This window comes from Stereum hirsutum (genome assembly GCF_000264905.1).
Source record: "Stereum hirsutum FP-91666 SS1 unplaced genomic scaffold STEHIscaffold_18, whole genome shotgun sequence".
Taxonomy (NCBI): Eukaryota; Fungi; Basidiomycota; class Agaricomycetes; order Russulales; family Stereaceae; genus Stereum; species Stereum hirsutum.
This window is the reverse complement of record NW_006763148.1, coordinates 1,104,377-1,130,123: the sequence shown is the minus strand read 5'-3', so window position 1 is coordinate 1,130,123 and position 25,747 is coordinate 1,104,377. Positions and strand designations below refer to the sequence as shown.

The following is a 25,747-nucleotide window of genomic DNA, read 5'->3' as shown; positions in this document are numbered from 1 at the left end:
GAATTGTCCTTAGAGATAGTATACTTATCCACAATTGACATCGCCACCGGCCATAGCGTGCAATACCTGGCTTTCGCCGCTTTCATCCACGAGTGCGCGTAACCATCCCTCTTTCCGCTTCAGCAATTCACTTGGCTTATCGAACTCGACCTAATAAAAGCATCAGAAAGCGATATGAACCGGTCTATGAGCGGATCTACGGACCATACGTCCAGCTTCAAGCACCATCTGAAAGGAACCAATGAGATATTTGATCCTATGACGAGTCTCGGAACCCTTGACTCACGATCTTGTCCGCATCCATGATAGTTTGTAGCCTATGGGCTACCGTAATTACCGTCACATCATCCTTCAGCTCAGTTCGGAGAGAACGCTGGATGACTGAATCCGTTCTGTGATCTAGACTTGCTTGAGAATTTTCTGCGAACAAAACAGTAGTCCCGCTCACCTATAGAGGACGTAGCTGGACAGAGGAAGTAGAAAGTATCAGTCTGTAAACAACATAAAGTAGCAGTCAAGAGATTGAGGTCTCAGACCTTCGTCTAGAATGAGTAGTTTGCTTCCTCTGACAATGGCGCGGGCCAGGGCCATGATCTGCCTCTGTCCCACAGAGATGTTAGCTCCGCCGCCGGAGATTTTTGTGTCGAGATTGATGCGGCCTGCATCAGCGTCCGACTGCAGGTCAAATAAGCCAGATGAACGTAGTGCTGCGTTCAATGTAGCATCATCATGTTCTCCAAAAGGATCGAGGTTGGATCGCAGGGTGCCACTAAGTAACTCGGGCTGTTGAGGAATAATACTGATCTTTGTTCGGAGTGCGTCTAGGTTTATAGAAGCTGTAGGGATGCCGTCAAGATATACCGTTCCTTCGGTGATTATACAACGAAGAAGAGCCAGAGTCAAAGAGCTCTGGATCTCGCTATTAGTCTCAATATCGTCAGTGTGCGAAAAGCCACTTACCTTCCCGCTTCCTGTGCGCCCGACTAGCAGAAAGCGATGAGCTTGACGCAATACCTCACAGACTCACAATACGATAAAATACGTACCGATGCCCACATGCTCACCAGACTTGATGTGGAATGAAATGTTGTGGAGAATCGGAGGTCCATCCTGCGAGTCACACGTCATTACGAGGCCTGACTGTGTGCTGCATACACAAAGCAGATGCACATACCTGAGAATACCTGGCCGAGAGATTATCAACTCTGATATCACCACTCGACGGCCAATAGGCTGGAGGGATGCCTTCTGCGGTCGATTTGGGCTCTTGCTCTATGTCGATATATGATTGTATGCGTTCTAGACTGCGTAAGTCTCAATACGTCGTTCTTACCCGGGAGAACATTGGAAGGTCACCTGTTTCCTAAAGTCAAACCATTTCCTCGTTAGTGAGGGAATAGAGAACCAAATACTCAAAGCACATACCGCTAACTTCGAAATCGTTAAAATTGCGTACCCACCATAGAATCATACCACTAAACCCAACTATGTCACGGTGAGCGTAGGTTTTTCTAGACAACATAAATATGTAGATTGGCATACCTGCCATGGTCAAGGAGAAGCCAGTGTCCGACGCATGTGCCGTGTTGCGAGTGGGGCCATAAACAATCCACGCGCCTAGCCCTGCCGCAAACATGCCACCTAAGGCATCCATTCGGATATTGATCCATCTGGTGAAGAGCAATAAGGGTCTACGAGGACAAGCAGATCACATCGAACTCGCCTATTCAGGTTGAAGAACGTCCGAGCTGCCCTCGTGTAATGGTCAATACGTTTGTACGACTCTTGTTTGAAAAGAAGTTGAGCGCCGTATGCTCTAACAGAGACTTAAAAAAAGTCAGTGCTGGTGGTCTGAAGCGGAGAAAAGTACAGGATATACCCAAGCCTGAGATAGCAGCATTGAAGTGAGCAACGACGGGAGCTTTCGCGTTGCTTGTCTCGCGCTTAACGGACAATTGAGCTTTCATGTATATTTGCCCGCACCATCCCCCGACAATGAACACGAGCAGTCCGGGAAGGATGAAAGCTGGGGTGAAGATGACGATTGCCGTGAGCTTGATCAGTATTTGTATGGTGAGTTCCAACAGTCTCTTCAGCGTGGCTACCATCGGTCCGTCGACTAGGGATATCATATTTGTCAAGATTGCAGGCTGACATGTGGAAAGTAGTTGTGAGCTTACTGGTGCGGATATCCTGTGTGCAGCGCGTAATGACTCGCGATGTCGGCGTCTTATCTAGCCACCTGTTAAGCAGTGTGAATTGAAGCATCTGTATGATCAATCTCGAGATACCGACCTCAGAGTCGTACCAAGAATGGAGCGAATTAGTTGCCCATGAATGGATTTCGATGCGCTGAGAGAGCCAAGGACGAATGTTGTGTTACCCCCGGAGTATGCAAGTATCGAAGTCATAAGAAGAGCAATATAAACTGCCAGATAACTGATGCACATCATTATTAGCAACAACCTGAGAGATATTCTCTTGCCTACTTACAAGGATATGTTTGTTTGCGAGGACGAGCTCTTCTCGTCGGCCCAGCGTCCCAGAAGCCAAGTTTGAATGGTAGCGAGGCCCTGAGTGAGCACCATGGTGGCTAGGAAAAACGACCATGCTAGAATGCTGTGCGTGCCACCGAATGTTGTAAAGAACAGTTTCACTATGATATACGAATGAGTGGGTGAGCTCAGAGGAAACATGTTTGTTGGAGTAGGACGATACATACGAGCAGACCACGTTACACGACCTTCTGCCACTTCTTCCTTCAGGACGAGTTTTCCCTTAGAGGTACTCATCGCAGGTCTATCAAGGACCATCGCATCAAGTTCCACACCAGCTCCAATGTCTTCCGCGGTATCTTCGAGTAACGCCCCAGCGAAAGATTGGACATGTGATAATATATCTTGCACGACTCCGTGTGTCAATCGACCTTCGAGGTCAAATGAGACGACATAATCGGCAATGGGACGAGCCATCGAGATACTGTGCGTCTATAGGAAGACAGGTTTAGAAACGGGAGAAGTCAAGAAATCGCTACCATGACTTACTACTAGGACAACAGTCCGGCCGCTGAGAAGTCCTGGGCTCCTGAAGCACTTGTTGATAATCCAGCGGGCGGTATGCATATCCAAAGCCGCCAAAATCTAGGTAGATGGCTTAATCAGGTCAGGTAACTAATTCAGAGTAAAAAGTAGACCCACATCGTCCAATAAGACTATCTCTGCATCCGAGTAAACTGCTCGAGCCAGGGTGACTCGAGCCTACGAAATCAGGGAATTATGCGACACAAGGTTGAACAGATGAGAAAGGAGCATACCTTCTGGCCTCCACTGAAAACGAACTGAACTTGGCATAGGTTCTTGAGAAAACGGCTGGTGTGCAACACTCACCTTAGCGTAAGCCCTTTCTCGCCGACTTCGGTCATATCGCCAGCCTCAAAGAGGTCGAGGTCACGTCCGAGTCCACACTGATAGATGACTGCAGATAAGAGAAGGTTACAGGTTGCAATCGTGATGGAGTTGTGTGTGTTCAAACCTTGATGGTATCTGCCCTCATTGTACGGCGCGCCGAATAGAATATTATTCTGGAACATGTCTCGCATCAGTTCAGCACACGATACTGTTAGACGTCGAACTTGCCCTGATTGTATCGCTTTGCACCCATGACTCCTGGGCAGCATACGCTACACCTCCAACTCGAGGTAGATTGAACCATGAATTGGGACCGGAAGGGATGAAGTGCATCTCGCCTATTCAATGTCGAAAAATTAACACTATTGTATACAGTGATAAATAAGTAGATGACATGCCTAACAGTGCCATCAAAAGCGAAGTCTTTCCAGAACCCGTTGGGCCGACGACAAGGTTGACGCTTCCTCGTTTGAATATGAGCTCGTCTTTGATACATAACTTGAAAGTCCTTGCCCAATGAGGCGAATCGTCCTGATAAGTGAGTTCGTTTGACCAGCTGAAGGTCGCATCACGGAATCCGATGTCTTCTCGTCCGGATGGCGTGCTTTCGTGATCACGTTTTCCCTGAGCATCCTCGGCGAACATATCTAATAATTCAGTCTGCAAAGACGTCAGGACCGTGCTGAACATACTGAGGCAATTTTATGCGGACCTCCTGTAAGAATTCCTTCAAACGATCGAGGGAGACTTTGGCTAGGGGTGTAGACAAAACCGTCCATGAACATATTGAACCGATTGCACAACCCTGACCATACCTTGGATGAAGGTGGGTAGGAAGAAGAAAACGCTCTGAACACGGTCTCGCAGAATCTCAAATACTAGACAAAGAGAGTCAGCTAATATTCTGGATGTCAGTGCATGGAGGAAGTCATACCGGCCATGGAGGAGAAGACGGTCGATGCTATGCCATGAACATATTAGAAAAGATCGGTTCAGATAGAGGAAAAACGCACCAGTCAGGTCTTGTTTCATGATGACAGTCTTTTGGGGCTCCAATCAACATGTGGCCCAAACGAAGATGGCAACGACGCACGTAGGTAGCATATGTTATTATCATTGTTGTAGCGGGTATGATGAAGCTACTCAACGCAGTCAGAAAGAAACGAGCTAGTAGCAAAAGAAACCAGACCTACTTAAGATTGCCAATTATCAAACTGAGCAATTGACGCCGTCGGATCCAAAAGAGTTCATTCTCCCGTTTCTCGGCAATTCCTTGGTTGATTTTCTGCTCCCAGCCAAAGAGTTTGATCATTCGCAAGACGTTGAGGCCTTGAATAAGAAAAGCACAGTTGTTAGAATTCTTGAAGTGTGCAGTCAGTACCCGGTAGGCGTACTCTCTGTCACTGTTTGTACACGCGCGTCACTCTGCACCCGCCCAAGTTAGAGGACTTGGGATAGCGCAAGAAGATCTGAATGGGCTGACTTTCTTCATAGCTTCAACTTGAGCCCCTTGAATGAGTTTTGTGGCATATCCCGGAATAGGGAACGCAAGCAGCATTGCGGCTATCCCAACAAAGGCACTAGATGGTGATGAGATACCCTGTAGTTGGAGGATCCTCAAAATTATCATGAGCGAGTGAAACCCATCGTACCTCCACCCTAAGATCTGGTACAAAAATATCACGCTGCCAATAACTATCAACGGTGCTTCGACCGCTGTATGTCGCAACGAAAGAACAAATTGTTAGACGAAGTAGACATCCGAAATGCTTGAAAATGTGCGTACAAGGTAGAAGGAAGTCGCCACCCTTCGCGATGTTACCCAAATCTGCTGAAGCGAGATTATTGATCTTTCCAATCAGATTACTACCCTTCGACCCCTTGCTGGCATCGACCTTGTTCTTGCGTCTGTCAGACTTTGAAAGTGGCTCAACAGGTAGTGAAGTCGTTCTGTCCGTTGACTGATTTGCAGACGTGGCCGGTTTTGGAACAGGAGACACACCAACATTTGTCGCCGAAGCATCGTCCTCGATCTCAGCTTTGAGCCGAATCCGTAGCGCATGCTCGAAGACCAGTTGAGATAGTATGGCTTCGATTCGAACAAGGTTGCATGTCTACACTCGGTGGATTGTAAATAAGAACAATAATTCAGATCTACGATTCACTTGAATAAGATGATGACTTACCGACAGGAAGACATACCACTGCAGTGCAATAGCTCCGACAAACGGCGCCAAGAAAAGTGCTAAGATCCATACCCAAGGACGGATGACGGCCCCCTCGCCTTCTGTCTCCAAATACCTGAGTTTCTTGGTCAGATATCGATCACAACAGTTGGGTCGAAAATAATATCATACCTTAACAGTCCGTTGAGGCCGATAGGGCTCAAGAAGTTACAGAAGACCTGATAAAGTGCAGGTCAAACGACACGCCATTGTAAGCAACTGCCAGACTGCACGTACCTTGACGATAATTGCGACCGTCATGGTGGCATATTCCCGACCTAGTAGACAATCAAAGTGTAGATTCAGAGACCTCGTAGTGACCTACCCAGAGACCTACGATATGTTATCAGGATTCCCCAGAACGGATGCCGCTTTGGACTTCCCGAAAACGTATCGAGATGCTATGTTTGGCGACGGCAGGATCAGAAGCCATGATTTTACAACGCATACAGAAGACCGTACCGGAAAACTTCTCTTAGCGAGGTATTCAGCATGATCGTAATCAGCGAGAGGAGGAAGTTCCTCGAAAGGAAGATGCGCGACTTTGTTTGCCTTTATAATGATGGGGTCGAGGAAGGTATATATCGCGAATGACAGAAGAGAGGCGGTTTGCTCTGGGTTAGGTGTTGATGGATTCTATGAGAGAAACTTGAGCGGATGTAAGGAACTCGTCTACAAATTGAATCCACATACCTTAGGATCTAAGGGTATATATCGCCGTGGTATCGTGAGGGGTACAATGACGGCGGCGAAAACAAGTAACGAGAGGTTCAGAACGGCTCCTTGAGACGGGTCCGCTGGTTCCATAGTGAAGGTCATCAAGGGCCACAGATCACGGTAAGCCATAACGGAAAATGAAGTCAGCAGAACTATATTCAGATGAGGCGTAATCGCGCGGTTCCATTTCTCCCGGCTCGATGCAGCAAGAAGGGCCAACACCGAAGCATAGGACTGAGTCTCGGCTGATCAGACGTGATTTGGCAAGAAAAGTACGCAATGCACATACGTAGGTCACGGAGAGAGCAAGTTTAGGGCCTTCGACAGAAAAGCTTGCAATTGATATTACCCATAGAACGAAGACTGCCAGGGCTCTGGTGACGTTCATCCAGAATATTGCGGACCCTCCTAGCTCAGCGATGTGACGGTTCACTGAAGCTGCTGTAGGCTCGAGGGGAGCACTCAAGATCTCCGGAGTCTCATCGAGCGCCACGGGGAGGGTGTGTCGTCGAGCATATTTCCTCACAAGTGGAGAAGATAGTGAAACTTGTAGCAGTAGAATGACAGCAGATACGGTCGCGACGTAAGCTGGCACCAAGAGAGGATGATGCCAAGTTCTGAGACGTCGATTCCATCCATGAGCGACGCGTGCACTAAAGGAATGATATACATAGTGAAACGTACCCGTCTGGCTCCGTAGAGTGCTCTCCGCTACTTGCACCTAACATGACCTGCTGTAAGGCCTCCATGTCGAAAAGTTGTTGTTGGAATAGTGGGCAAGTTCAAAGACACCTGCAGAGCTCGAAAGTCGTGATACACCTACTATCAGTGGCCCCTTGTTCGGACAAACCGTTGTTCGGACAGTGCGCAAAACACGCCCAATTCCCTATCGTTTCTCCCCGTTCAAGCTCTCATAAATCATGTTAAATCACCAACAGACCATCTGTGAAGTCGTTTGAGCACAATAATGGCAGTGGGAGGTCGAACGGGGAGGGGGGCGTTTCGGACACTTTGGCAGGATCGGCTGTCCGATCTACGGTCCCACCCCCCGATCGACGACCTTTCTCTCAAGCAATCTACAACAAAATTGCATGGGCATGCAGCTACAGTAGGGGGCATCGTGTGTGCAAAGTTTCATAGCAAGAGACCTTATACAGCGTGAGCTAGATTTTTTGCAGTCCGAATTGTCCGAACATAGGGCCAGTGATAGTATCTGTTGTTTATCCGAATGACTGAGTCTCCATGCGTTGACAGTAAGAATACGGCGAATTGACTCCGTCGTGTCCATTGCAAGGGCGTTGATGCCGATGAGATCTTGTAATTGAGAGTCGAGGCGAATTTGGAAGAGTGCAAATACCTGCCAAAAAATCGGCACCACCATCTGTAGTCGTCATGTATACGATTTGCAGCACATGTTTCAGGGGGCAAATACGGGACGCTAGCCTAAGTAGCGGGAGAAAAGAGTTCGTCCACAATCGTCCATTTCAAAATTCAAAGCTGGGCGGGCCGGTCGGTGCTCCGTCAGCCGCGTCGGACTTTAAATTCGAACCTTCAATATGCCACACCGTGAACAAGCGCCCGTGTGGCGAGCAGAGGAATGCCATCCAGAACGGCCATGGGCGGGGATCCCAAGCCTCCTGACTAAGAGTTATGGCGAGCTTGAACACCCTCAATCTTGTAGGTATAAGACACTATGTGGTGTGCCGTACGGAAGTATTTGAGAGGGCTTGGACACAATGAACTCCATGCCAGGCAAGCCTAGTCACGTACTAGTATTAGTAGGCTGAGTTAAGATTCCTTTCATCCTATACATGCAAGAAGTGGCGCACACATACTTCCAAATGCATCCAATAATACTTATCGGGAGGCCATCAGCCAACCTGTCAGTACCGTGGACTCCTTTGCTGCCCTAGGCTTACCGTATGCTCACTTCAAGTGCCACCTCGAACACAGGGCAACTCACTTCGCAATCACCTTTCTAGAAGTAAATGTAGTACGCACATCACATTAATATACAGGCCGACTATAGCACCGGACGACTGACCTTAAGTCCTCGAGACCCATAGACTTTCCACAAGAGGTATCGATGCTCGAGGCAGACCCTGAGACCAGACACGTTGCCAAACACGCCGCACTCCCACAACGCACAATCTGCAATCGGAGTCGCACGACGACTTTGAACCACCCCCAACTCGGTCCTCATTGGAACCCTTGTTCATTGCAGACGGGCCCCTATTCATTCGTACTCGATCCCCACGGTGCTATTGCAGACCGACGGGCCCATGGTAGAACTTTCACGAGCTTCTGCCGATGCATTCAGGATGTCCGTGTTTACTGGGTTCCCGCTAAACCAATAACTTAGCAGACGCTGGACGATAGCTTCTTGCGGAATGTAAAGACACACCACGGGCGTCCGTTTGCTCAACCTGCGGAGACCATTCTAGATCCACTGTCCGCCGCTGTAAAGAAGGCACTGGGCATAATTAGCGTACCACGTTCGATGAGCTTGAGGTACCGGAGATGTAGACTACGGCCCTCTGTTAGCGCCAGCCGATTCAACTCCTTCGAGAGCATAGGGACAAATTTGGGAGCCGTTTGACTGAGTTGGACAAAAAGATCGGGGACTAGGAGCGTTTGCGCCGAGATTCGCCCCCCCCTTCGAGCAGGCTCAAGGGCAAGTGAGCTGGTCGGACTATTGATAACTTGGTACGGACGTAGACGATAGAGCGCTGGCCATGGGCGGTGGCTCGAGTGGCCCAGCTGCGCTAGAGTTGCTTCCCTTGCCATTCAAACCTCAACTGAGACACCCCCAGTTTCATTTCGGTCCTTTGTCTTCTGAATGGATACACAACAACGTCAAGCAATGCACCGTTACACGTCATGAACAGTGTTCCGCTCTATAGCGCCAACAGTCTTCAGTCAGTCTTCGGAATCACGAGGCTAGGTAGCAAGTTAGTGTACGTACCGCACCACCCTATCTGAATACAATCTTGTCAAGAAAGCACCGGCGGCGTGCGGCTTGCGTTGCTGTCGAAGTCGGAGTCTTGAAGATTTCAGTGGCTCAGGTGAATCTCGTCTAGAAACCAAACCATACGAAGGGAGTCCAGCGGATTTCGGTACGAACTAGGGTGGCTCAGACCATGGCCGCTTGAGCCACGCATAAGCAGACCCAATGAGGTCAATCGAAAACGAAAAAGTCGTATCCCTGAATCGCATGATAAGCATGCAACGCATAAGCCATAAATCACACCAATAGTAGGTTCCAGTCAATAGTAAAATCCAATACAATAAACGACACACTACGGTCCGTATCCATCCAACCACTGGGCCATCCAACTAAGCCCCATCAATCCACTATACCTTACCGACGCAAGTTTGAACCGACTCCAGGCTCATCGCCCGACCATCGATCCAATCTGTATCCACACCACAGCCCAAATCCGAAGCCGCTTCCACGCCTACCCATCCGTCCCCAAAGTCTGCGCCGTTTCCAGTGGAGGTGGCGGCGTAGGGGGCGCACCTCCTTCCGAATATCTCTTGGGTTTGAGGATAAGCACCACGATGAGTCCGAATATGATGAGCAGCAGGAGGAAGATGCATTTCCGCCTGCCGGTGTTCTTCTGATATCTGCATTCGTTTCGTTTCGTTTTCGACATGATGTGAGGAGTAGCCAGCGATCGGGCGGTGACGATGATCGGCGTATTCATGCGGTTGCGGGGATGTCGATGGACAGTTTGGCGGTGGCGAGTGTGGCGTGGGGAAAGCGAGGCCGGATAAGAGGTAACAGATGTGCGTGCAAAGAAAAGCAAAAAAAGGCGAGGAAAAAATGAGGATCAGCAAGACGGTTAACGTTCATCAAACACGCATGAAACGGAGAGAAAGAAGACAAGTTATAACGAATTATAAAACAAATTCGGCAAATAAACGGGAAGGAGGCGAAAAATGCAGGAGTGGCGTGGTGAAAACAGCTGTTTTCGTCTTCGACTCGCCGTGTCAAGTCGTGTTGATACACAAAGCAAGAAGACACGGGAACGAGGGAGGTAAGGTGCTGTATATGCATGGGCGCCCCGCACATGTACAGCGCTTCCCCGCTTTCATTTCGCGACGATTCCTAAGAGTAAAGGCTGCATGAGAGCCGCACGCCATGTCCAGCCCAACAAGGCAACCCTAGCTCGATAGGGCAACATCTTCCCCGGGGTGTCATCAGCCTGAGTCTGTTCTATGAATACAGCAGATCTCCTCGTCATACCACACCGCAAAGAGAGCTACGAAGCGACATGAAGAGTCTGATTGCGGTCAAATATCACGACGTCATGGTTTCTGAGACGTAGTAGCCACACCACGCCACCCGGACCCCATGCACAAAGCCAAGCCCATATCAGGATTAAGCGTAGAATGGCCTCGAAAAGGAAGCCACAAAGGGTGTTAGGACACGCAACGGTCTTTACGTCGCCACAGCATCTATGTCACATTTTGCGTTTGTTTGCGTTCTGTCACCATCATGAGCAGAGCAGCACCCGAGTTGCCGAGGCATCAAGACAGGGTCAAAGTACAGCAGCAAGTAAAAGGGGCTCGCAGATGAGAAAATCCAACGGGTGTAAGCATCCCGACTCCGAGTCGCACAAACCCCTATCCATCATTGTCCCCTTCGGCACCATGGCCGAGGAGGTGTCTCGAACAGCTTCGTGTTGCGTACCTCAAAACCTAGACACGGAAACAAAACCCACACACATGTCCATACGCGCACACTGACGAGTCTCTCCTAGGTGAGGCGCAAATCATGATGACGACAGAAACATCAGCTTCGAGGCGATCCGAGTTATATCGGGTTCACCGCACACGTTCAACGATCATACTGTGGTTGTCTGGTAGAGTCTAGTATGCGTCTGTGCTCTCGGTGGCCACCAGACTGAGAAGAGCCAGAGGTCAAGTTTGAGCATAAAGCTCAAACAGGAAGCAACGATTCGATATGGAAAACCAGTCAAGAAAGTTGTGTGAAGAGGTGGCCCATGGGAAGATGGGCAGATTGAACGATTGACAGGACGTTTCGGTAGCAGATGGGATGCCGATGATGCATTTCACGGTAGTGGTTCGAGAAGCTCGAAGCTACAGAGTTCCTGAAGATCCGAGGCGAACCATCAAGGTGTGGCCAGGACGCGAGCTGTGGACGAGGAAGAACGGAGAAGGCAGGCTGTGGCCCATTCCTGCTGCTCGCTTCCGATAGATACTGGCGGCAATTTCCAGATACATAACTAGAGACAGAAACTCACGGCAGGCCAAAGAAGAAGGAAGATGAGGAATGAAGAAGAGGAGACCCACCTTGTCGCCGTATCCAGCTCCTTCACGGCACTTTGCATCTCCACGGACGTCTGCTCGATGTTGTACTCCACGCTGTCCAGCAGCGTACCCTGGTCAATCACCAATGCGCCCAAGTCTTTGAACAGTTCTGCCAGTTGACCTATAGATTTTGCGATCTCTGTGAGTTCACGATTTCGTTCAAGGAAGGCAGCCTGGTTCGGATCGGCTTGGGCCTGCGATTGGAGCGTGGTTTGTTGGGACTGATCAAGATGATAGCCAATTGACGGTGTTGAAGAAGATGCGAGTGTGATTGGCGAACGAAGTCGCGTGAACGGGTTGAATTGTGTCATACGTGTTGAAGAACACCCAAGACGAGGGTCAGTCAGTATATTGTATTCACAAATAAGATCCCATCGCCATGGGAAGGATAACGACAAACAAACAAGCACGATGTACGGTAGTTAGAAGAGGGTCTGTATATGAGCAAAGTGAACAATGACGTACCGCGGCCTGCAAGTCTTCATCGACTGCTGACAGTCCTTCTGAGCCTCTGAGAGATGTTACTCCACTCGCGACCAGTAGGTCCTGGTTCTTGATCGCATGACCCTGTAGTTCTGTTCACGGGGTTAGCAGGTTTCAATCGCGAACAGCTCTTTAGATCGGTCATTCAAACTCAGATGAACGTTGATAGGGAGATGGGATTAAAGCTGAGTTCGGGGGAGGCATAAAGGTGCCACTTCTCAAGAAGGATGTGTTTGTGAAGCACGGGTGGCGCGGTGCGGGAAAGGTCACGCAAATCGAATGGACAGAGTGCACGAAAAGGAAGATGGAGAGTACTGGGCGCAAAGTGGCACGGGTTTGGGAGACAAATCGGATGTGTATCGGGGGCGAGGGACTTACTGTCCATGTAGACCCTTTGCTTCTTACGAAACGTGGCGCTGAGGTCTTGAACCTTTGCCGCGAGGCCTCTCTGGACGTTCTTCGCTGCGAGTTCTTGCTCATGTGCCTTGGATGAAGTCGGTGGGAATGCGTGTGGAGGTGCAATGCGCTGGATCAAGGATTGACACTGCCGAAAGTCCTATTTGTGGACGAGAGGTATTTAGAACTCAACGGAAGAAAGGCTGAACGAAGAGGCATAGCGGCGGCTGGTGAATCGAGAAGGGTACAAGGTTCGTACTTTGGTTATGTCGGTGGTCGCGGCTTCAATCTCTCTTTCCTCTGACGATCGGTCCGTGAAGCCGGGTAGGACATGCTTCGCATGCAACTTGTCGAGAGCAGCAACTGAGCGAGAGAAAGGCAGGGAGACGCGTGAATTAGGCGCGATTGAGCGAAAGGGTGGAAGGGTTGCGCACTTTTAGCCTGCGTACTAAGCAGTATATCCTCTACCTGGTCTGCGTAGTCGACCCTAGGTAAAGCAGAGAGCGTTTATTCAACTCCAGCACTGATGAAAAGATGTACACCACGCGCACCATTTCGGTGGAAGGCTGTCCTGGACGTCAAGAGTGATGTGGGCGGTATCTGTAGGGTTGATGAGGCCCTCCTGCTCGTCGTCAGCGTTGAAGACTTGCTCGTAGCGGGTTCGTGTGCCAAAACGCGAAGTGCGTGCGCTAGAGTCGCGGTAGGAGATGAAGAGGAGGGTGCGCGAGCGGGTCGTCGGCTGTGAGCTCGAGGACGATGAGGAGGACGCGGTTGTCGACATGTATGTGGCCCAGCGACGTTGGGAGCGACGTGCTCGAGGGTGGACAAGTGTGACGTGTGCCGCCGGCGCCCGGTGGTGCGGCGCTGCTATCTGATCGAATCTGAGATGGCTCCTCTGCGACGATAGATCCGGGGGAGATCCGTGGTCCGAGATGGGGCGTCACCGAGAGGGATCCCGGGCGTTCGTCTCCGTCGCCTTGCTTGTTTGTCCTTTCTCCGCCAGCCTCAGCCTCTGCGTCCCGCTCGTCCCTCCTTTCTCTTAAATACTCTACCTCCATCCCCTAATACTCCCCAACCCCGTTCCCTCCCCGACATTCCATCCTCCGTCCTCCGTTCATTCACCCACGTCGCTCTCCCGCCCCGCCCCCCCTCGCCATCATCCCTCGTCACATATCCTATCCATCTTTGTCCTCAACCCGTCCGTCCACCCGTTTCCTGCTGCGCGCTTGTCCCCTTTCTAAAAGTCTATTTCCCCACAGACATATCTTCTCCGACCGAAACACTCCTGAAACACTCAACATCCCATCTCCTTGCGTACGCGCTGACTCCGCCATCCCCCATATATCACCATGTGTAACCTCGAAACGTGCGCCCAATACTGTTCACCCACCCTTGAGATATGTGTGCTCACTTGTTCAAATAGCGAAGGAACCAAGTATGGATGCGGGGTATGTTCCTTTTCCGTTGATGCTGCACCCTACCCGCGATTGGAACATCCTGCCAATCAACATCCCGTTCTGCTTCTTCCTCCATCGATATCCCTTTCCTGACGTCACGTTCTATCCTTCCGATATAGCACTATGTGATCGTACGTCCATATCTGTCTTTCGAATTTGTCCTCCGTGAACTCACTGTCCCCATCCTTCTTTTTGTCTCGCGCCACCCACCATACCATCCGTCTTCGCCACCCTCTCGTCTCACCCTCTTCCGCTTTTGGCACGAATAGACCAAGAAGCTCCGTAAGATCGACTGCAATAATTCGCACTGCAGTTACTCTCGTCGCCATCCTTCCAATTGTTCTCCCTGTCAATGCGAGAAGGTGCGTTACCCAAGCCAATACTTAAATCGTCCCTTTGTCCCCTGTCTTGCATCAAGTGGCTCATATCTGGCATGATTTGTGCTGCTCTACTTTGTTCACAATTCGAATAGTTCCTTGGCCCCGATGCTGCAGAGACGATTACCGCACGGACAGAAGAGTACTGCTCTGAATGTCATTACTGGTATCGTGGCCCGGGTGCACAACGCAGGCGGTAGCGCATCGGTTGGCACGCCACTCCCTCCTCTCCCCAGGCTCATTCACCGCTCTCGCATCTTGTCTGCATCCTCTCGTCACAACGCATATCCTTTCGGCATCCATTCTCAATACTCGCACGTTCCCGACATTGTCAATGCTTTTTCGCCACTCCGCTCTCTACTCTTGCATCCCCCCTATTCGCATTTTCTCATCCGTCGCATGCATTCTCCCGCTTCCCGGTTCCATGCTTCTCAAATTCTCCTACTCCATTTACACCATCTAGCCTATACTTTATACTCTATACTCTAACTTCACTACGGCTTAACTCTACTTCAGCCATCCTCATCTTGACTATAACACTACCCCTTGTACTCATAAACATCTGTTTACATACTTATATTCTCCAAGCCAACGTAACCTCTGTGTATCCTGTACCCGATTCGGCTACAAATGCAAGTACCATAGTATAATCTATATATTCGCCGGAATGGCCGATTACATCCCTTCGTACTATCGCTCGCAAGTCGTTCGTGTGTCCCTTCGCATGCAGCTGTTCACGCAGACATCGATTGAGTATACTGTACTCCACAGCTCCCCGTACGCGAAAGGAACTCGCGAAGATCACAGTGTCGATCTCTTCACATTGTGTCATAACACCTCCTTTCTCCCTTGGCAACTGATACCAAGCTCTAAACACCTCAGAGGACAACAAAGCAAGAACAAATCAAGCTAGCGAGTCGTTCTCGTTCCTTCCTTCCGTACGTACTCACTCACAGTAAGTATTCTACATACCCTCTCCGGTCCTGTCCCTCCGACCCCCTTCCGTCACCGACGACATCATGCAGTGTATTCGTGTGGTAAACCACAACACAACAAAACTCACAGCTGATCTTTGCCGACACTTTGCTCCTTAACAAAAACTCAAACCTATCCCGGGACCACGACCTCCATAACGATGCCATAACTGTGAGTTTGTAACTCGCGGACATCGCAGCCGCACTGTCCAATCAGAAACCTTCCGGGCGCTCGGAAGTCCGAAGCGGGCTCGCGTTGGTCGTTCGCAGCTTGAAGCTTGATTTCTGACGTTGATACGGAGCGCTGAGCCTGAGCCACTCCACCACCATGGCCGGCAACGCTGGTGACTCTTTCGCCAGTGGGGAGCGGAAGACGGTGTTCGGACCGAGCTGCCTCCCATGTCCATGGCCAACGCGTTCATCTCTGCATCGCAGGCTGTAATTTCCGTGTGGCACAGAACCATGTGTTCCTACCTCCGTTTGCATTCTCTTTCATCCCAGCCTCTTCCGTACAGCAGATTGGGTTGCAGGGGCATGGCTCCGTTCTCCGTTTCTCCGTTGACGGTGTGGCGGAAGGAGAGATTCATTCCGGATCAGCGCAAGAGGGATCCGAACGACTGAATTCTCGTTTCGTCGTCAACGTTACCATAGAGGGAGACGGCGACTTGAACATGTGTTACTTATCGGGTGACATGTACAAAGGAGTACAGCATGAAAGAAAAAACGAGTCCCCGCGGATCATGAGGGGGCATGGAGGTTACGCAGCGAGGGAACAGTGAACACGAGGAGAGTGAGTAGTACATACGTATGGGTGAAGATGGGTGAGTGTTTATTTCTAATTGTTTGCTAGCTTGTTTCGGCATGGTCGGGGTGTGGATCGACAGACAGATATGTTCATGCGAAGAATGGAGGGACGGAGATGAGAAGATGGTATGTGGGTGCCATTGTCGCGTGTCTGACGGTCTTTGCAAAGTTGAGGATGATAGTATTGTCTATAGCACTGGCAGCTGCGCAGCTTCAGCATCATGTCGCTGGTGTCTCAGAGAGAAGTGAGGTCAAGGTGAAGCGAGGCCGAATACAATTTTGAAGGGCAACACCCTCGAGGGACTGTGGCGCTGATGTAGCCGGGAATGACCGAGACCCTGGATGTGTACTTCAAGTTGCCGCCACTCCCTTGTCATTACTTCTGTTAGATCTTTGCTCGCCCGCTTGAAATCCCGTCTACTCTACCTTTGAACGACCAATCATCGTGGGCTCCCTCAGGAATTTTCTCTCTTTGTACACGTCTGGAAGATATCACTGTCCGTAAAATGTGCAGAGGGGAAAATCGAGTCGGACGAGGTGAGCTCCCGCGACGGGCGCCTCTTCAGTCGCGGTTCGCGATGCATAGAGTATGACGATCACGCTTCATCAGCACACAGCATCTTTGTTTACGGTAGTGTCGTTGATGGATCTCTTCTCGTGTAATTAGAACTGGGCGCTTGTTGATAGAATTCGAACCGTCGCTAGAGCTCTCTTGCTTTCCCCCATCACCATCGACCTCCAGCCGTCTCAGGTGCTGTAACTTGGCTTGAATGTTCGCGAGCAGCTCATCGTCTGGTGCTGCAGAACAACTCTCACGATCCAGCATGGACTCGAAAGACGGTCGACCAATATCGATAGTCCCAGTGTCTTGCAAATTGTTTCTCACTCGTATCCTATTCCATGGCTTGCTGCTGACGCTATACCCTCTCATCACGATTTATGCCTTCTCGTTCTTGAATGTCTGGAGTTTGATCGCTCTCGCGCAGTTCTTTGTTATTCTTCTTTTGTTGTGCAGGTGAGACCTCCAAACACATTTCAGCTTCTCCATCTAAATGTTCAAGTTGCACTTTTTGCTCGGGGTCAACACAGCGATTATGTAGCCATTCACAGGAAGGTCCCTCCAGCACTGCACTTCTTCCTTGACCTCTTCCTCGTCGGGGGGATGTTGACAGCGCAACTGTTTGGTAATCACTCCCCTCCCTCGACTTGGAAACGTCTAATACGATAGCTGACGGTGACATATAACCAAATATACTGTGTAGATCCTTTTGTATCTCAGAAAATAACCTTGGTCTCAGAAGATGAAAATGAATTTTCGGAGTGGCAACAAACCGTGGATTTCTCCCACCTCGGAATCGTCATATGGGCCTTACCTCTCGCAATATACGGCCTCTATATATTGTTTCTTCTGATTGGGTCCGTCGTGAACTGGCTGAAGTATCATCGCGCCTTTGGCCCCTTCTTCGCGCAATATCCTACCCAGACCAGCTTCTTGACAAACGGCACGCCTGAGAACGCGATTGCGCGGTGGGTTTTGGGCCGAAGACGCGAAGAGAACGAGAGGAACGAGATACGAAGACGATGTACGGATGTCGTGTTCGGACAAACTATGTTTCGCAAACATCCGTAAGTCAAAAGATCAACACTGTATCCGTACCTCATTAATATCAGGTCTGCAATGCACAAGGTTCGAACCGGCTGTGTTAGCGTTTGTTCGTGGACTCGTTGCGACCTATGCAACACTGGGCATACTCGGATATGGAGCTCTCCTCGTCAACAATGTCATTACAACATCCGCTACGGCGATCACCATTCAAAGGTCACTCGTCACTATGTCCAGTGCTCTTGCGACCCACAACGGCGTCGTATTCTCTCCCTCGGCGAATCTATGGCCAAGGACCTTCCTGGTAAGCTTCGTTCGAAATGTACGTCGCCTTGAACGCGAAATTGATGAGCTGTGGAAATAGGTCCTCGCAGATTATGGAGGCGAATTCAGCAGCCTCAATGTCACAAGCTCGCTAGAAGATCCCAAAGGGAACTTCACAGCCGAATGCCAACGGACACCCAGTTTCACGCTATATGGTCAAAACTGCACACTAGAGCCAGCACTCAATGTCGACGCACTGCAGATTAACGTCACCAGTAATGTATCGCTGTCGCTCTGGATGATCGAGACCACAGCGAGCTCCTTCGTCAAAGACGTAGTGAATCTTTCGCAGCTAGCGTCCGCGGTTCATTTCACGGATGCATTCAGGTTATATCCCGATACACATCTCCTCGGGACTCTGTATCCAGTTCAGAGAGTTCAGGGGACCAACAGTTGGTTGACCTTTGCTATTCGTGCGTAGTGCATTCTACTCTGGACTTTCGTTGGTGATGTAGTGATCCTGATTCACGATCTTGTAGATAATATTCGAGCGGATAGCTCCGGGACGTTTGATTCCGGCACATCCTCCCTCACGCTATCAGCTATTCTTCCGGAAAGCCAACAGTGGATTCCGTCGGAAGAAATCATATCACCTTCCGTTGTCACGATTGTACTGGGCATCATCTCCAACGTGGGAGGCGCGTTCGTCGCTGTGAGTGGCGTCTTCTCCGTCATCTTCGGGAGGGGAATATGGGAGGTTGTGGCTGGTAAGTATCGTTTCGGAACTCTCTGACCACTATCTCAATAAATTCACCCTGAACAGGTGGTCGACCCATCTCTCCGTTCGGCCTTTTTGGCCACCTCCCATCCTATAGACAAGCCATTCACAGGCAATATCCCCGGCTGCAAGAGGAAACCGAAAAAGGAGGCATGGCCAGCTTCATCGAGGAGGTCGCAATGGATACCGGAATTATTAGGCGGAGGGCGTATGTGTCTGTTCCTGACGCAGAATCTTTTGCTCGTCGAGACGGGCCTGAGCAAGGAGTTGGGCATAGGTTCAGCAATTCCGAGATCGAATTACTTCCTCGATTGGACTCTTCGCACCGGGGTCACGAGTACTTGGTGGACACAAGGAAGTCAACGGGAACCGATAAGTAGACGTTATTTGATGATATCGACGTGCTGTCTCCTTGTTACTACGTATATATATGATGGCAGGACTCACCAGGTCTTCATGCGCTTCAGGAACTGCTTCGAGTGTCCTACTACGCTTTGTACATATGTTGTGCTGACCCAGAAGATACCCAGGTTCTCCAATGCCCGCCCGTAAGAGCTCACCCCTGCTTCTAACTTTTCTGGCTGGAGCAGACCGCTCGATGCTCAGCCGATACCTACTAACAAGGAGCTCTCCAATTGCAAGGAGCTGAATCCTTGTTCCGTCGTTGATACTACTTACCGTGGCCTCGCAAGACTCACGGCCACCTCCTATCTACATACTTACATGCGCTACTTACGCTCAGACGTCGTGGAACATAGGAAAACCCGTTCGTTATTGCGCATGGAGGTTTTAAGGCGATAACATGAGGGATGTCGTGGAGTGAACGTCACGGTGAACTGCGAAGCCGTTCGAGAATGTGCCACATTTTCGAAAGAGTCGGATCGACTGTGGCGCATGTCAGTACTTCGGTAAGTTAGCTCCGACCGGTAATGGCCGACTCGGATGAGAATATTCAAATTTCCACCCTCTTTGCCATTTGCCTCCATGTACAATAAACACAATCCTCTTCTTCACGCATTCAGACACTAAACCATCTTTTTGGCTTTGGCAGGCTTAATGTCCTTACTTCGTGGCTCCGAAGATAACTGACACCGCCATCATTTCTATGCAAGATCAGCACGGACCGCCGCGCTGCCAGTGGCCAGCTTGTGTTTGCATCAAGAAGGCCTAAACATCATGTTTAGGCGTTTACAATGACGTGCTGTACACCGGCTGGTCCACCTCGAAGTTAGAAGTATAGTCGAACCATATCACCGATAAATTGCACGATCGTTGCTGCAAGTCGCTGTAGGTGCAGCTCCTTATTTACTTCGTCAGCGCTTATTTATACATTTGGCTCCGTCAGCTTCTTTGTAGTCACCTTGTCCGAGTCGCATTACCAGGTTTGAACGTTTGACATGCACAATGTCAACGTGTTTTAAGGAATCCCTTTATCGTACAAACTCAACATCACACCCTCTATCATTCTGAGGTTGCGCACACGACTCTTCGTCTTCTCCAGCCACAGTGTCATCAGTCGCTCGAATCGTCTCAACATCTGCACTCCATGTCTCCCATCCGTGTCGGTCTTATTGGTCTGTCCGGCTCGCCACCTGACAAATATCAAGGAACTGCTTGGGCTGCCTCAGCACATCTACCCTACCTTCTCAAATCCGACACATACGCTCTCGTTGCTTTGTGTAATACTTCCGTGGCGTCAGCGAAGAACGCAGTCAAGTTGCATAACCTACCGGAATCCACGAAGACATATGGCAGCGCTGAGGGTACGTTCTTGAACAAAGCTCAATCCGTATAGGACAGAGACCGCCCTCTGAACCCACCTCACATCTCTCAGAACTAGCTGCCGATCCCGATATCGACCTTGTCGTATCATGCGTCCGCGTGGACAAACACTATACAACGACCGTACCCGCTCTTCGCGCCGGAAAAGCAGTCTTCGTTGAATGGCCACTCGGAGCTAACATAGAAGAAGCGAAGGAGCTGACCGCCATAGCGAAGAGGTACAATACGAGGAACCTCGTGGGATTACAGGGAAGACTCTCTCCTGTAGTTATGAGGCTCAAGGGATTGTTGGATGGGGGTAGGATTGGCAAGGTCTTGAGCAGCACCTATCTGGCCGCTCCGACCAATGGAGGGGCAACGGAGACGTGGTCCCTTGACTACTTCACGAATAGAGAGGTAGGCTGTAGTATACTCACTACTGGTGTCGGCCATTCTCTGGAGTACATTGAATACCGTGAGTCGATTTCAGTACCTCATCGTCTTCTACTGCACCCGACACCTACTGACGTTTCCTCCAATGCTTAGTATTTGGTCCCCTCTTGAACGACTCCTTCCACAGCCTCATGCTCAACGGACATCCTATAGTCGACATCATCGCACCCGACGGTTCTATCGCTGAGAAAGGACGCAAGAAAGACGTTCCCGACCAAATCATGTTCCACAGCAAAACCTCGAAGGGTATCCTTTTCTCGTTCTACCAGCGTGGCGGCCAACCCTTCCCTGGCACACCCGCTTTGGAATGGCGTATCCACGGCGAGACTGGCGAAATTCGGATCACCTCACCCATCATTTTCTTGAACTTTGGACACGTTGACACCAAGATCGAGCTCTACGATCATAAAACGGGAATGGTGGAAGTTGTGAGGGAGGTGGAAGATGAGCTGGAGGACTTGCCTATGACGGCGAGAAATATTGGAAGGATGTATGAGTTGTTTGCGAAGGGCGAGGAGGGAATTTATGATTTCGAGCATGCCGTAGGGAGGCATAGGTTTCTGGAAGAGCTGTTTCGTCAATATGACGCTCAAGCATAAGGTGCGTTTAGCCTTGCCGCAAAGTCACTCCACAGGACATGATAGACTCATATTGTAGTAGAAGTGACTAGCTCGAATCCGAAATATCCACGTCTTGATATATCGACTATCAAGCATGTATTTGTTGTGCATAATATCTCAGATTATGTCCACATGTCTTCACGACCTACACCCTGGGCCGAAGACTCACTACAGTACAAATGGACGTTCGAGCAGGAACTCGCCGGAAAGCCCACCGGCAAAAGGTTTGTTTCCCATGATACCCGGAGTCCACAAGCGCCTGCCATTTTGCTTCCACTGCAGCGTTCCATTCTCGAGCTTCAAGCTCTCAAGCCTGCTGCACAATGATAGGCGGTGATCAAGGAGATGCATGTCCCTGTGGTCGTGTGAACTTGAATAGACCCTTCTTCGGCTGGCTCTGGTCTGTTCACCTACTGCGACTGCAGGCGCTCGTTAAGCAACGTTGTCGCCATTCCCCATCAACATCCCTTATCCAAGCCTGATTCTTCCTCCCAGCTCGTTTTTTTTCTCAACCTACTCGTCGATACTACCGTATATCTGAACTATGACCACAAACACTTTCGTCCAAATTTCTATTGTCAGTTTGCTCTCTGCGCTTTTAGGCTCACATTACTCCAGATTTTGGTCCCCGAACAGCCCAAGTGATGTCGCACGATGGGAATGCCATCCATTTCTACCTAATGTCTTCGACGAGACCCCTCCTTCCGCCCACCATACCCTCCTGCGAAAAGCTTCCAAGGATCTGAACAACATGCTCGATGCGAGGTTCAGCAAGAGCGACATCGATAGTCTTTCTGTGGCAGTGGTAACGTCTGCGGGAGCAGTGTTCGAGAACAATTGGGGCACGACACGAGGGAACGAGAGTACAGGACCGAGGACGACGAGCCATTCCACGTATCGGATAGCTTCAGTCGCCAAGGTTTTTCCTACCCTCGAGGCCCTTATTCTGGAACAAAAGCAGGCGCTATCCTGGTAGGTGTTCCGAGTTAGAGTCATTGCCTGTGCTAACTTTGTCTATGATCGTTTGGTAGGGATGACCCCGTCGCAAAATATCTCCCCAAGTTCAACTATCGCCTCGACGGATTCGATGATTCTTACGACCAGACTTCTCGGGAACAAACACCCATAACACTCTTCCACCTTGCTTCGCACATGTCCGGGCTTGGACGAGACTGGCCTCCAGGTACTGTGCACAACTGGCCGCATGATCTCGCAGGTGCCGGTCCTCCGCCTACCAACGGTCTCCCCTTCCCCACCCATGACGATGTATACGCTGCGACTTCCAAACATCGCCTCACCTCTTTGCCTATGTATCATCCCGCGTATTCCAATACTGGTACCGCTCTGCTTGGGATGACTGTCGTTGCCGCAAATCGAGCAGCATTTGGGCCCAAAGAGCCAACAACATTTGCAGAGCTTTTACATCGCGATGTTCTGGCCCCGCTTAGTATGAACGACACGCACTTTCTGGCTACGGGTGACAATAAAGATTCTGTTGTGGTCCCTTCGTTAGCACCCGAAGTTGCAGTACGTCCTGCCTCGTGTACGCTTCTCTGTCTCCTGGCTAACATGGTATCATAAAGGATCAAGACTTCCTCGACGCCATGAATCCTGCTGCCGGCCAGTTTTCCTCTCTCTCGGACATGATCGCCGTGACGAGAATGTTCCTCAATCCTCTGTCTCCGAACAGCCTCATCACCCAATACTCGATGAGGAAATGGCTGCAGACAGTCCACTCCTTTGAAGAGGATGATTGGACAGAGATGGGGATGACATGGGAGATTATCAAGCAACATGACTCAAATGGCCGACCTCGAAAGATCTACTGGAAACGTAAGCTTTTCTCTTCATTCAAGGGTTTTTACTTTTCTCAAGGTCAATATCCCTCTATGGATCTAGTTGGTGCCATGGCCGGCTATCACGCTGCACTGGCGATACACCCTGGAACGTCGTACGGGATTGTTGTACTACTCGCCGGACACTATCCCGACGCAGCCAAACTCGCCTACGATGCTTTCGAGATTTTCCAGCCTGCCATTGACGGAGCGCTCGCGGGTGTATCTTCTGAGCTGTACGGCGGAAATTGGGTTTCTGGAGACACAAACAGTACAGCAACCATTGTCGTTGAACGGGGCGTCGTATGGGTGAAGTCTCTTATCCTCCAGGGGGTTAACGTCCTACAAATATTTGGCTCACCTTCGGGTCTGGCGTTGCGATCCTCTGGTAGGCGAGATGAGTTCCGGTGAGTTTGAGACGCTGTTTTTCTGCTACGCACACTACATCTCTTACTATGACATATACTGTAGTCTGGACACCGGGATCCCTGGCTACAACGGTGCTCGCCACATGGCGTGCTATCCCTACTGGAACGGACAGGATCTTTGGGGCACTCGTGAGAATGCTGCCGTCAATGTATTGCATTTCTCTGGATCAGGGAACAGGCGGGCGTTACACATTCCCTCGTTGGAGTTGAAGATGCGGAGACAGTAGCTCCCTTCTGATATACAGCTCCTTCCTCTTTGCTTGAAATGAACGGCATGGAGGTGCATTATTGATATTCCATTCTATAGCCTGATGTTCCTCTTCAACCTTACAAAAATAGCTGAATCGCGCGTTCTAAACTTCCTCGCCTTTCCATATACTGACACCAAAATTCATTAAATCCCACAATCGATGTTACTGTATACTGGGGTAATAAATTAAGTTATGGAATACAAGGTGAATACGGCACGCGAACGTACCATGGTGTCTGGAGTCCAAATTACGACGTCAAAACATCGATGACCTTCTTCGGGTTCCAGTCCGGGAACTCCCCATTGGCGAGCTCTTCAGGAGCCCCTACAACTGCTCCAAGGCCTTGCGCAAACGCTAACTTCACCATCGTGAGGAAATCCTTGGGATTAGCTTTCATGGCCTCTTGCAACTCGCTGACGGGCTGATAGGAGACATTGATCTTCTTCCCGGTCTTCTCTTCGTAGGCCTTGACGACATCATTCAGAGTCTAAGAAATATCACATTAGAGAAGAAGTTGGTAGGTGGAGAGAAACACGAAACATACCTGGCGATCGCCTTCAATACGGAAAATACGCCATTCAAGTGTCTCTGCGGGGAGGCTTGTGAGAACGTGTGCCATGTACCGCGCAATGTCCTCGCGAGCGGTGAAGGAGATAGGGACGTTTCCGTCGCCGCTTATTTTGACAGACCCATTCTTGATGTCTAGGCCTAGGAATCTAATTATCATAAGAGAATAAAACTGAGTCAGCGAAAGCAAGTCTATGGAACGAGAGAAATTACTCACGGGCTGAAAACAAAGTCGGGGAAGGGTCCATTGAAAAACAACGTATAAGGCAAGCCGAGGGCCTTCCTAGAAAACCATCATGGAGACTCGACGATCAGGGTACAGACTAGTCGTTAGCAAGGGGAACCCACGTACAGCTTCCCATGAAACTGGGCCTTGGGATCCTTCTCGGAGTCGGAAGGCCTACCGTACTCGGAGGGGACGAAAAGTCTGACGCCGGCTTCCTTTGCAGCTTCAGCGAGCTGTCCTTGCAAACCAATACCACCGCCGGGGCTGGAACCAAGCGCAGAGATGACGACGTTGACTCCCGCGAGAGAGTCGACCAAAGATGACTTCGATTCGTAGGCGATGGTCCTGAACTCAGCACCCTGAGAAATCAGGCTCTCGAATTTCGCATCTGGGGAAGTCTAACATAATGTCAATGAAAGCAGTCAATATATGCGATATAGGATAATTTGAGGGTCGGGATACGTACTGAGCGGCTGAGAGTAATAACTCTGATAGGAAGGCCAGATTGTTTCTTCTGGAGAAGCGCCTTCACGATGAATGAACCCAGATTCCCTACTCCTGCCACTGCAAAGGTCTTGAAAGTCGAAGACATAGTGTGGTTGGCGCTAGAGCTTGAGAGTGATAAGTATGTTGTTGTGGATGGTCAGTCTCGACGAAATCGGTCAGCCTTATAAGCTCTTTGCTGAACGCAGCATGGTGTATTTCGCGAGTTCGACTCAAACGTTGATGAGCATAAGGCTCAGCAATACGAAAACTGCCCATTATTTCTAGCAGATGGGTGGTC

The 25,747-nt window shown here is 50.1% G+C and overlaps 7 protein-coding genes across 7 annotated transcripts; 4 read left to right on the top strand and 3 right to left on the bottom strand.

The window, feature by feature from the left end:
* Positions 1-24: 24 nt before the first annotated feature.
* Positions 25-7,098, bottom strand: STEHIDRAFT_134868 (P-loop containing nucleoside triphosphate hydrolase protein; the record flags this gene model as incomplete). Its single annotated transcript, XM_007309840.1, has 39 exons — positions 25-150; positions 205-228; positions 287-420; positions 537-909; positions 961-983; positions 1,047-1,110; positions 1,175-1,304; positions 1,422-1,485; positions 1,543-1,670; positions 1,724-1,826; positions 1,880-2,119; positions 2,181-2,242; positions 2,296-2,439; positions 2,494-2,656; positions 2,723-2,987; positions 3,045-3,140; positions 3,198-3,257; positions 3,339-3,342; positions 3,387-3,474; positions 3,532-3,580; positions 3,636-3,745; positions 3,806-4,067; positions 4,191-4,285; positions 4,342-4,368; positions 4,421-4,448; positions 4,501-4,546; positions 4,601-4,736; positions 4,802-4,832; positions 4,891-4,987; positions 5,060-5,123; positions 5,194-5,521; positions 5,594-5,708; positions 5,765-5,811; positions 5,870-5,910; positions 5,970-6,033; positions 6,095-6,268; positions 6,326-6,583; positions 6,639-6,966; positions 7,034-7,098. 39 exons carry the CDS (start codon positions 7,096-7,098, stop codon positions 25-27), a joined length of 4,656 nt encoding a protein of 1,551 aa, XP_007309902.1.
* Positions 7,099-11,601: 4,503 nt separating this feature from the next.
* STEHIDRAFT_67363 (t-SNARE) lies at positions 11,602-13,051 on the bottom strand (the record flags this gene model as incomplete). Its single annotated transcript, XM_007309561.1, has 5 exons — positions 11,602-11,907; positions 12,152-12,261; positions 12,548-12,725; positions 12,825-12,928; positions 13,000-13,051. Coding segments are annotated over 5 exons (750 nt in total), but the record flags the coding sequence as incomplete, so codon positions are not given.
* Positions 13,052-13,914: 863 nt separating this feature from the next.
* On the top strand, positions 13,915-14,599 carry STEHIDRAFT_66971 (uncharacterized protein; the record flags this gene model as incomplete). The annotated part of the gene is made up of 4 exons (XM_007309521.1): positions 13,915-14,013; positions 14,142-14,153; positions 14,292-14,384; positions 14,495-14,599. 4 exons carry the CDS (start codon positions 13,915-13,917, stop codon positions 14,597-14,599), a joined length of 309 nt encoding a protein of 102 aa, XP_007309583.1.
* Positions 14,600-18,009: 3,410 nt separating this feature from the next.
* On the top strand, positions 18,010-19,202 carry STEHIDRAFT_162232 (uncharacterized protein; the record flags this gene model as incomplete). The annotated part of the gene is made up of 4 exons (XM_007309839.1): positions 18,010-18,084; positions 18,145-18,517; positions 18,584-18,811; positions 18,868-19,202. 4 exons carry the CDS (start codon positions 18,010-18,012, stop codon positions 19,200-19,202), a joined length of 1,011 nt encoding a protein of 336 aa, XP_007309901.1.
* Positions 19,203-19,827: 625 nt separating this feature from the next.
* Positions 19,828-21,635, top strand: STEHIDRAFT_150229 (NAD-binding Rossmann fold oxidoreductase family protein; the record flags this gene model as incomplete). Its single annotated transcript, XM_007309838.1, has 4 exons — positions 19,828-20,109; positions 20,168-20,585; positions 20,657-21,058; positions 21,130-21,635. The coding sequence occupies exons 2-4, from the start codon at positions 20,369-20,371 to the stop codon at positions 21,633-21,635; spliced, it is 1,125 nt and encodes a 374-aa protein (XP_007309900.1). The 5' UTR covers positions 19,828-20,109; positions 20,168-20,368.
* Positions 21,636-21,788: 153 nt separating this feature from the next.
* Positions 21,789-24,146, top strand: STEHIDRAFT_162230 (beta-lactamase/transpeptidase-like protein; the record flags this gene model as incomplete). Its single annotated transcript, XM_007309837.1, has 6 exons — positions 21,789-21,880; positions 22,275-22,628; positions 22,688-23,183; positions 23,240-23,489; positions 23,556-23,898; positions 23,963-24,146. 6 exons carry the CDS (start codon positions 21,789-21,791, stop codon positions 24,144-24,146), a joined length of 1,719 nt encoding a protein of 572 aa, XP_007309899.1.
* Positions 24,147-24,202: 56 nt separating this feature from the next.
* STEHIDRAFT_142459 (NAD-P-binding protein) lies at positions 24,203-25,555 on the bottom strand (the record flags this gene model as incomplete). The annotated part of the gene is made up of 6 exons (XM_007309836.1): positions 24,203-24,342; positions 24,398-24,657; positions 24,715-24,886; positions 24,955-25,020; positions 25,090-25,361; positions 25,430-25,555. The coding sequence occupies 5 exons, from the start codon at positions 25,553-25,555 to the stop codon at positions 24,418-24,420; spliced, it is 876 nt and encodes a 291-aa protein (XP_007309898.1). The 3' UTR covers positions 24,203-24,342; positions 24,398-24,417.
* Between the last annotated feature and the right edge of the window lie 192 nt (positions 25,556-25,747).